The following is a 12,719-nucleotide window of genomic DNA, read 5'->3' on the forward strand; positions in this document are numbered from 1 at the left end:
TGCATTGTCCCGAATAAATGCTATACTTATAAGACAAACAAAAATGAACAATAACATGATAAATGTGATTAATAAACTTTAGACTTGAACTATGTAATTTTACCACACACTTCTTTTCAGCATAGCGATAATATAAGTTATAATATATTATCATATTTATAAACAGTAAATAGAACTAATATAACCTTAAGGTATATTAGTTCTAATATACCTTAAGAATATCCAAACTTATAATTAAATATTGTAATAATCTCATAAGAATCGTTAGAAAAAATATCATCGTCTTTCCTTTACTTTCACTGATTTGGACATCAGTTGGAATACCAAAGTACTCATAAGTGTCCAAAATGTCAGTTACTTTGAAATCGACAAAAAAGAAACGACTATATTTCAGTACTTCTACGTTAATTACAGAAACCTTCGGCAACTCAACAATGCTATAGACTGGTGAAATGTGAACGTTTTTTTTTCGTGAAATGCGGACAACTTAATGGTTCTATTCCCTGTCACTCGGCGTTTCGTTTGACGGTCCTAATTTTGAAAAAATAAGGCTTGGCAAGTTTTAATAACGATTTTAGGCTGAATTAATCTGTCTACTTATGTATAATCCGATCAGATGGGTAAGGTTTAGGAAATTTTCTACAAATAATAAAGACTTGGTAACATATTTAAATAGATTTATATGTGTTTTGTATTGTTATAATACTTAAACGACTCCATTGAAAAATGATTAAATTTGTTGATGAGATTTTGGTACAAGGGTTTGCGACGGTCGTTTATGAATCATTTTCGTGAGTTGTGTGCACATATGCATTTATCATAAATCTCCCAAACAATCGCTACGCTCGTGTTTGGTCGTGGGATAAACAGTAAATGGAACTAATATAATCTTAAGTCATACCACACTATCATATTTATAAACAGTACATAGAACTAATATAACTTCAAGGTATAACATACTATCATATTTATAAACAGTAAATAGAACTAATATAACCTTAAATTATAACATACCATCATATTTATAAACAGTAAATAGAACTATTATAACTTTAAGTCATAATATACTATCATATTTATAAATAGTAAATAGAACTAATATAACCTTAAGTTATAACATACTATCATATTTATAAACAGTAAATAGAACTAATATAACCTTAAGTTATAACATACTATCATATTTATAAACAGTACATAGAACTAATATAACCTTAAATTATAACATACTATCATATTTATAAACAGTAATTAGAACTAATATAATCTTAAAGGTTGACTTGCAACAAAATTCACACAACAATTATTTGATATCAAAAGATTCACCATGTCTTACTCTGTTGTGTTGTAGGTGCAAGATATGTGGGAATGTGATTACAAGCTCTTAAAAGCTAAAAAAACGAACGGTTAATCGCAGTCACATGAGACCGCCGTAGTTTGGATTCTCTTTCCAAAATGGCTCAAATGTGACGTAGTTGTGGGAGATGGTTTCTGTTTATGCTTCCATGCAACCTTATTCGTTGAAATATTTTCACAAATATACTTCACGCATTCAATAAAACCATGTCTATTGTTCCTATGCGTCTATTTTATCGGTATTGTAATGCTGTCACTTTTAGCAGTGATATCTTATCATAAAAATTCCTTCAATTTTTTAACCTTACCTCGAAGGAGTACATACCATTGTCTGATAATCAAGACGAGCCTGTTGGTCACCTGTTATAATCGAAAAGTGCTGCAAACATATTTGCGAAGTATTGGGTCACATGATCAGATTACGAATTGACGATTAGACCAAGCCGAAACAAAACTGTAAAATAGCGAGCATCTATATTTGATACGGGGTCTTCGGTAAAACCCGAAGTGTTTGTCATAAACTAGTGCTACGATAAGTTTTATATAGAGCTTTTTATTGGCCTTTCAATTCACGTTAGAACATCACGTGACAAGACAATAACCAAACTGTCATGACTACGTCAGAGAAATAAACAGATTCCAATCTACAGCGGCTTTTCATTTTTGAGCTTTTAAGAGCTTGTAATCACATTTCCACATATTTGGCACCTACAACACAACAGAGTAAGACATGGTGAATATTTTGATACCAAATAACTGTAATGTAAATTTTGTTGCAAGTGACGTTTAAGTTATAACATATTATCATATCTATAAACAGTAAATAGAACTAATATAACCCGAAGTTATAACATACTATCATATTTATAAACAGTAAATAAAACTAATATAACCTTAAGGTATAACATACTATCATATTTATAAACAGTAAATAGAACTAATATAACCTTAAGTTATAACATACTATCATATTTATAAACAGTAAATAGAACTAATATAACCCTTAAGTTATAACATATTATTGTATTTATAAACAGTGAATAGAACTAATATAACCTTAAGGTATAACATACTATCATATTTATAAACAGTAAATAGAACTAATATAACCTTAAGTTATAACATACTATCATATTTATAAACAGTAAATAGAACTAATATAACCCTTAAGTTATAACATATTATTGTATTTATAAACAGTGAATAGAACTAATATAACCTTAAGTTATAACATACTATCATATTTATAAACAGTAAATAGAACTAATATAACCCTTAAGTTATAACATATTATTGTATTTATAAACAGTAAATAGAACTAATATAACCCGAAGTTATAACATACTATCATATTTATAAACAGTAAATAAAACTAATATAACCTTAAGGTATAACATACTATCATATTTATAAACAGTAAATAGAACTAATATAACCTTAAGTTATAACATACTATCATATTTATAAACAGTAAATAGAACTAATATAACCCTTAAGTTATAACATATTATTGTATTTATAAACAGTGAATAGAACTAATATAACCATAAGTTATAACATACTATCATATTTATAAACAGTAAATAGAACTAATATAACCTTAAGTTATAACATACTATCATATTTATAAACAGTAAATATAACTAATATAACCATAAGGTATAACATACTATCATATTTATAAACAGTGAATAGAACTAATATAACCATAAGTTATAACATACTATCATATTTATACCTAGTAAATAGAACTAATATAACCTTAAGTTATAAGATACTATCATATTTATAAACAGTAAATAGAACTAATATAACCTTAAGTTATAACATAATATCATATTTATAAACAGTAAATAGAACTAATATAACCATAAGTTAAAACATACTATCATATTTATAAACAGTAAATATAACTAATATAACCATAAGTTATAACATACAACCATATTTATAAACAGTAAATAGAACTAATATGATCTTAAGGTATAACATACTATCATATTTATAAACAGTAAATAGAACTAATATAACCATAAGTTATAACATACTATCATATTTATAAACAGTAAATAGAACTAATATAGCCTTAAGTTATAACATATCATATTTATAAACAGTAAATTCAACTAGTATAACTGATATCTTTATGTTACGACGCCATAACAAGGATTACCAGTAGCTCCTCTGAATCACCATTTTTAGTTAGCTCCATGATTATGTGTTTCTTTGGCTGAACAATGTGGAGCTGTTCTTCGTCATTTAGTGACATGAAGAGTATCGGCTTTTCATTCTGGAATCTAGAATAAGTTAGACAATAATTTGACCACATTTGTCAGCAACAAATAAAAATCTTTTTGGCTGCAGACTTAGAACTTAGACTTGGCAGTATAGAACAACCTGTCAAAGGTAGTTTATACAAATTCTGCGATTCACAAATTTCGTTTAAGTCTAGTTTAAAGTTTAAGTCAAGTTAAAGAATGTATTTCCGGTGCCCAATGTTAGTAAATTACCGCAAAGAATAGAGTTTTCCTGGAACCAATCAATGCTGAAATTAGCATTCCTATTTCAAACCAGGCCACCTGCATAGTTCACATGGCATACAAGACTTCAATTATTTCCGTTCAGTAACTCATTGTTTCACTACACAATTTGAGAAATGAACAGTTCATGAAAATCTTTTAAAAGTGTTAACTAGCTCCGAGTAGTGTTATATTTTCGATATACCTAAAAGCATTGTGGTTGAATGATGAAGGGGTGTTCTCATTCATTCATGTGTTTGACAAAAAGCAGTTTGGGTTGTACTAAAATTATTCCGAACCAATGACGGTGAAAATGAAAAATGACACTACCAGTATAGATGCCAATAAAACAATAACTGCGATTAAAAACCACGGTAAACTCCAAGCAGGACCGAGCAACGCATTTCCAAAAGTATGGTAACCAGAACTAAATAACTGCACATAGCAAATAAACTTGACTGCACAATGGAATAAGCAATATGCATAAGTTCACCTTCGAATATACACAGTTACAAGCTGTCAAAAGTGTGAAACTGAATACAGAAACAGAGTAGAGTGGTGGTGCTTGTGACTCACTTGTAGAGGAGTGTCTGGCTTGTCATGTTAAACACGAGTAGCCCATCATGAGCATTACCATGCACAAATATGGCTGTCACCTCGCGTGATGGAATCAACCAAACCTCTAGACTCTGTATCACCATCTCTTCATGACCAGCAACTTGACGACAATCAATTATCTTGTCAATGTCAAATCGTTCCACTATAAATAAAAATTAAATATTAATTAACAAATGATAAAAATACTGACAATCAAATAATAACACTGATAATCAAATAATAACACCGATAATCAAATAATAACACTGATAATCAAAGAATAACACCGATAATCAAATAATAACACTGATAATCAAATAATAACACTGATAATCAAATAATAACACCGATAATCAAATAATAACACTGATAATCAAATAATAACACCGATAATCAAATAATAACACTGATAATCAAATAATAACACTGACAATCAAATAATAACACCGATAATCAAATAATAACACTGATAATCAAATAATAACACTGATAATCAAATAATAACACTGATAATCAAATAATAACACCGATAATCAAATAATAACACCGATAATCAAATAACAACACTGATAATCAAATAATAACACTGATAATCAAATAATAACACTGATAATCAAATAATAACACTGGTAATCAAATAATAACACTGATAATCAAATAATAACACAGATAATCAAATAATAACACCGATAATCAAATAATAACACCGATAATCAAATAATAACACTGATAATCAAATAATAACACTGATAATCAAATAATAACACTGATAATCAAATAATAACACTGACAACCAAATAATAACACTGATAGTTAAATAATAACACTGATAATCAAATAATAACACTGATAATCAAATAATAACACTGATAATCAAATAACAACACTGATAATAAAATAATAACACTGATAATCAAATAACAACACTGATAATCAAATAATAACACTGGTAATCAAATAATAACACTGATAATCAAATAATAACACCGATAATCAAATAATAACACCGATAATCAAATAACAACACTGATAATCAAATAATAACACTGATAATCAAATAATAACACTGATAATCAAATAATAACACTGGTAATCAAATAATAACACTGATAATCAAATAATAACACTGGTAATCAAATAATAACACTGATAATCAAATAATAACACCGATAATCAAATAATAACACCGATAATCAAATAACAACACTGATAATCAAATAATAACACTGATAATCAAATAATAACACTGATAATCAAATAATAACACTGGTAATCAAATAATAACACTGATAATCAAATAATAACACAGATAATCAAATAATAACACCGATAATCAAATAATAACACCGATAATCAAATAATAACACTGATAATCAAATAATAACACTGATAATCAAATAATAACACTGATAATCAAATAATAACACTGACAACCAAATAATAACACTGATAGTTAAATAATAACACTGATAATCAAATAATAACACTGATAACCAAATAATAACACTGATAATCAAATGATAACACTGATAATCAAATAATAACACTGATAATCAAATAATAACACTGATAATCAAATAATAACATTGACAATCAAATAATAACACTGATAATCAAATAATAACACTGATAATCAAATAATAACACTGATAATCAAATAATAACACCGATAATCAAATAATTACACTGATAATCAAATAATAACACTGACAATCAAATAATAACACCAATAATCAAATAATAACACTGATAATCAAATAATAACACTGATAATCAAATAATAACACTGATAATCAAATAATAACACTGATAATCAAATAATAACACTGATAATTAAATAATAACACTGATAATCAAATAATAACACTGATAATCAAATAATGACACTGATAATCAAATAATAACACTGATAATCAAATAATAACACTAATAATCAAACAATAACACTGACAATCAAATAATAACACTGATAATCAAATAATAACACTGATAATCAAATAATAACACTGACAATCAAATAATAACACCGATAATCAAATAATAACACTGATAATCAAATAATAACACTGATAATCAAATAATAACACTGATAATCAAATAATAACACTGATAATCAAATAATAACACTGATAATCAAATAATAACACTGATAATTAAACTAGAAATTCCCCTATCATACAGCCCACGACCAAAGTGATAATGGAAAAAAGAAAGGGTACTGTTGGTTGAGAAATGCAATATTAGCAGTCAAATGGCACTGCAGTGCAATAGGATAACTGCAATGGTAGCTGCAATGGTAGCTAATTTACTGGCTGTTATTATGTACAACAAACAGCAATAATGAAAGGAAAATATTATATGTTTATATCTCTCCCCTGCAATAGGAGAAATACAATATTAGAAGTAAAATGGCAAGCTGCTGTGTAATATACACAGTTTGAAAGTTGGTTGTGTTGTATGTAGAACGGTTTTGACAGTATCTGTAACAGAAAGCCAGCATTAGCATTCACGTGTGGCTGGAAGTTTTTTGCAAACTGGAGCAAAAATAAATAAATGGGTCATGTCACAAAAGCCATGGTTAAGTCGGGTGTGTGAGATTTAGAGTTATCTACACTAGCAGAAGGAGAAAATTCTCAGTTATTTTGCAAAAAAAATTGATTCCAGCTTACATGTAATTACAGCGGATTTTATGGTCAATAAACCGAATGCATGTTTACCATTAGTGCGAAAACATAATTCTGAGAAAACTGGTGTTAAAGTATGAGAAAACCAATGCACAATTTTGTTTACATTTCAAAACGTCATAGCAACGAATACCAAGAAGTTGTGATATTTATCTAGATTTCTGTATTTATATCCAAAAGAATATGCTGAATTTAAAGATTTAAACAGATTTTAGCTGGTTGTCATAGAAATAGCTGTATATCTTTAAGAAAATGTAGGCCTATTACTTAATTTTGCAGATATTAAAAACGGTTTGGCAGTACCGCGATATTGGGCACAGCCGTAGTATCATCAACAAAATCTTTAGAAAAATAATAACAGTAACATATTGCACAACATCGGTCACTATATACTTCGATCTTGTAAATTCGAATGATTATTCTTGCAACTAAATCTTATAACAATCTTATAAAATCGAATAATTATTGGCCATTATTCTTATAATTAAATATTGTAATAACCTTATAAAAACCGTTAGAAAAATATCGTCATTTCCTTTACTTTCACTGCTTTGGACATCAGTTGTAATACCAACGTACTCATTATATAATAAGTGTCCAAAATGTCAAAGTTATCTTTAGAATCGGCAAAAAATAAACGATTGCTTTTCCGTACTTCTACATTTATTACAGAGACCTTCGGCAATTGGACAATGCCATAAGCTGGCGAAATGTGCACATTTTTGTGTGTGAAATGCGCACGGATTTATGGTTATACCATCTGACACACGGCTTTATGGGTGTTTTGTTGGCTGGTCTTAATTTTGATTAAAAAAGGCTTGTCAGGTTTTAATGGCTATTTTAGGCCAAATTAACCTTTTTATTTATGTATTACCCACTCAGATGGGTATGTTGTAGGATATTGTCGAGAATTTTTAAAGACTTGGTAACATATTTAAATAGGTTTATATGCGTTTTGTATCATTATTATACTTAAAGGACTCCACACAAAAATGGTTAAATTTTTGGATGGGATTTTGGTACAAGGGTTTGTGTACGGCTGTTGATGAATAATTTTCATGAGTTGTGTGCACATATGCATTTATCATAAAGCTCCCAAATGCTCGCTTCCCTCGTGTTTGGTCATGGGATAATTTTTTTGTAACTGGCTAAACTGTATATACATATTTAGCTGTGACTCGAGAAATGGCTAGTCTCAACCAGTCATTCGAAAGCATATAAAAAATCGTTATCGTTTACAAAAGGCTAAAATGAGTTTCTAAATGCTTCAATCAATCACGATCTATTTTTAAAGTTACGGACTCTTCGTTAGCAGTATGCGCTAGCGTGGTCAACATCGAGCGTCATGCGCTACATTATGAGATAAAACTGTCAGAGAGTATTCACTGCAGACATCATCTTTATCTGCATCAGCTAATCAGCATTTTAGGTTTTGCAACTAAATGTGCAACTGCTAACAATAGCAGTATTAGAAAAGTAAAATAAGTTCTAGGTCAAAAGCCCTAGACCGGCATAATAGAAGCAGAACAAAACAGGAAGATTTAAAACTTACCTTTCTATCCTACAAGCTGATTACTGCTCCCATGTGAATGGAAGCGGCAGCAATACCAAGCAGCTCTCCAATCCAAACAGAACACAGAGCAACATGACCAACTATCATTTTTTATTGCTTACTATTTGCGCTGATGTTTTTATGAAATTGCAAAATAACAAATCGAAAAAGCATTGCTTCGACATGCCAGATCTGTGCCTGTGTTGTTTGTGCTTCTGACCCGCTTAGTAATTGTTGCAATTAGTTGAGATAGATGCATAACGTTCAACAATGACAACTGGAAAAATTGGAACAGTTAGATAAAAAGTGGAGAAATTATAAGACAATCAGATGAATAGGGGAATTACAATAGTTAGATAAGCGAGAGAGATTATCATAACAGTAAAATGAACAGAGGAGATTAGAACTGTGAGATAAACAGAAACACAGAACAATGAGCATTTAGATGAGCAGGGAAGATTTAACTCTGTTAATCTTTACAATTTTAACCAAATATGATCTGGTAAAACATTAAATAACATGACATTTAGCTTTGAGAGTGTTTGATATTAAACCAAGACGTGTAATGTACACGGAGGTTCAGTAAATCTGGTAACGTTCATGCGCATGATCATCTGAATGTCATAAAAGAGAATAGAAAATACGAAACATCTAGTAAGATACTGTCACTATGTTGGCTTTTAAATAGGATGAGATTGAAGGTGTATCGCCATAATAACTACAACCTCCGTTATATGAGTTGGATGTTCAGCAAATTAATGTGCTATTGCCATGAGTATAAACTATTAAAAATGCATTAAAATCATATCAAAATAATGTTTTAACCAAAACTATGTACAAGTTGTCAATACTATTTAAAACAAAAAGTGTGATTATTTTTTATCAAAATGAAAGCCTTTTATAACTTAAGCTATAGATAGTTATTTATAGACATGGTCTGACACTATGTCAGACATCTTCCTTTTTAAATGTGGATGCACTCGCGCTGCGTGATCGTCCATTCAAAGACAGGTCATCTCTTTCCTCCCATCGTTTGGCTAGAGAATTGAGCATTACTATCGTTTGGTCCATTTTACCATCTATGCGTCCCATCTGTAATTTACAGTGAATGGTTACCAGTCTGTACAAAAGAAAGAGACAACTTCTAACCAAGTTAGAGTTATCTCTTTTTGGAATATAAGCAATCACATCAAGATAAAAAGTACCCGTAGTTTGCACCAAACCAAGGAGCACATTTGTTGGCTTTGTGCTGATGCTTAGCATGTTTATGCCTTAACTGAAGCAAAGGCAGCAACTGTTTTTTTCTTTAGCCTTTTCACTGCCGTACACCATCTGCAAATTCTAAGATCAAATGCCGTAGATGCATTTTTTGTAAAATTAACAGTGGTTCCATAGTAACTGAATATCAATAATTCGTGAGATGACCAACAATCTTGAGTATTTCTAAGATGTTAAGATTGTTGTTCAAATAGTTCTCTGAAAAATTCGTGAAGCAAATTATAGTATTTGATCAGGGAATTCCAAGTTAAAAACAAACTTTTTTTTGACGATTGAACTTTTTAGCTGTAATACGGCTTCTGTGTTAGAAACGGAATAGCTTTTGTTGATGACATTATAGCCGATTCAGGTTCAAAATTAATTAAATACTCAGACAATGAAAGTGACAGCACTGACTCTGATGGTGGTGAAAGTAACAGTTTTGTAAGAGTAAAGAAAATTGTAGGGGATCATTATAGCTTCGTAGCTATCATAGCTTCACATAGCTTTAGCAATGCACATATTATTATTAGATATATTCAATTTTTTTCATAGCTATGTTTGTTAACATGTTGGCAACATAAAATATATAACAAAGATGTTCTACATGTAGATTAGGTTTGAAATTGCAAAAATAGTGTGCGTATCATGCAGCCAAATCGGCAATTTTCAGTAAAATGGCTGGCATTAAACCGAAAGCTAATCATGTACATGGATTGCAGTAAAAGGGTTAACTAATTATCAGCCAAAAAATTTAGTGATTCAAATTTGCATGAGGATAACTCTCTAAGTTTTTTTATGGAAACTTCAACCACATAAACGAGTTACGCATACTTTACATCCTAAATTCAATGATTCTATGCAATTTGAGATCAAGACTGTCTTTGAGCAGGTGGGTAATGATTATTAGTGCTTGCCAACTAGCATGCCGTGTTAAGGCCAATCGCTTCATGCTTACAACCATTCATTAAATCCTCCAAAACTTTATGAGTGCATCAATTTCATAAACATACTGAGACGACAGTACCTGAATTGCCTTTCACCATAAAATTTAAACTCTCTCAGGGCCCTCTCAGATTAGTGAACAGGGATGTTAAAATTGGTAGCAGTGGCATTGTAATACATCTATGATTTTAAAACCTTAAATAGCTTTCCACATGAATTTTCTGTAAAAACTTAATGCATTATTAGAGTCTTGCAGGCCTAACTTAGCTATTGAACGATGCAAGTTGTTGATTAAAATTGTGACCAAGCACAGGGTTTCCAAGAGTCACTTAAGTCCAACAATGGTCACCAATTCCACTGTCTGTTTTAAATGTCGCGTGTCTCGCACATATATATATATAGTACTTTATTGGCAATAATTTCATTTCACAAATAGAAATGTTTTTCAAATTAGGCCATACAACAATAGTAAAACAAAAAAAAAGGAGAAAAGCAACAGTTAGCCATTAAAATTGAATAAATAGTCTGACAAATAGTGTTTAAAATGCCTTTCTCTGCTGAGAGAATCTGCTAGAAATTCCACTGTCATACAGCCCACGACCAAAGAGATGGCCAGAGATACTGGCAAAAAAATAAAGGGTACTGATGGTTGAGAAATGCAATATTAGCAATCAAATGGCTCTGCAGTGCAATAGGATAACTGCAATGGTAGCTGTAATGTACTGGGTGTGGGTGTTATTATATACAACAATAAGCAATAATGAATGGAAAATATGTTTATATTTTCCCCCTGCAACAGGAGAAATGCAATATTGGCCAATATTAGAAGTAAAATGCACTGATATTCTTAGAATAATCAATTTTATTAATATAGTAATAATAGAAAACCAATACACAATTTTGTTTACATTTCAAAACGTCATAGGTAGCAATATCGAGAAGTTGTGGTATTTATATAGGTTTTTAGAAAATTTATTTAAAAAGTGTTTGGTCATGACAAACAACAACAATGAAAATATTACACGTTTATATCTCTCCCTTGCAATAGGAGGAATGCAATGTTGGCCAATATTATAAGTAAAATGCACTGATATTATTAAAATAACCAATATTGTTAATATAGTAATACAGCAATAATAGAAAACCTATGAGCGTTCATGCGTCTCGAAGATTTCTGCAAACTGCAGCAAAATAAAAGCTGTTATAAAAGTGTTATAAAGCTGTAGGCCTAATTTACTGTAATGTATGTAATTCAACAACAATAAAGAAATATGTTTATTATAACTCTGAAATGCAAAATTAGAAGCGATCTTTAACAGAAAGCGGGTAGGAGCATTCACTCGTATAAAAATGTAACAAAATAAAAAAAAAGTAATCGTCATAAACGGGCGTTGTAGTTTGGGCCTAGCTGGTACGTAAGTTGTAAAGAATTTCGGCTAACGTTTTAAATAATGAAACCTTCGGTGATTGGACAAAAAACATAGGCTGATAAACGGTGTACCATAATTTCGTACCTGTAAATCGGTCTACGCCTCAAACGGTCTACGTTTATTACAAAAACCTTCGAATAAGTTCGATTACAAGTAAACAGCACCATAGACTGGTGAAATGAACACGGTTTTCTCGTGAAATACGCACTACTAAATAGTTCTACAATCGGTCGCACGGCTTTATTGGCGTTTCAATTTTCGGTCTTAACTTTTATTAAACCGAGCTTTTCAAACTTTTTGTGGGAATTTTCGTTCAAATAAATCTGTCTATTTGTGTATAATCCGATCAGATGGGTAAGTTTAAAGATAATACCGACGG

The 12,719-nt window shown here is 30.1% G+C and overlaps 1 protein-coding gene across 1 annotated transcript in view; it reads right to left on the minus strand.

Moving 5' to 3' along the window:
• The window catches only part of LOC137407924 (uncharacterized), a 92,966-nt gene that overhangs the window by 37,838 nt on the left and 42,409 nt on the right, over positions 1 to 12,719 (minus strand). The window contains exons 22-23 of the mRNA XM_068094308.1: positions 4,452 to 4,635; positions 3,530 to 3,653 (exon numbers count right to left, since the gene is read on the minus strand). Of these exons, the coding sequence (XP_067950409.1) occupies positions 3,530 to 3,653; positions 4,452 to 4,635 (308 nt within the window). The remainder of the gene's footprint in view (positions 1 to 3,529; positions 3,654 to 4,451; positions 4,636 to 12,719) is intronic.

Source organism: Watersipora subatra, chromosome 11 (genome assembly GCF_963576615.1).
Source record: "Watersipora subatra chromosome 11, tzWatSuba1.1, whole genome shotgun sequence".
NCBI classification, from domain to species: Eukaryota; Metazoa; Bryozoa; class Gymnolaemata; order Cheilostomatida; family Watersiporidae; genus Watersipora; species Watersipora subatra.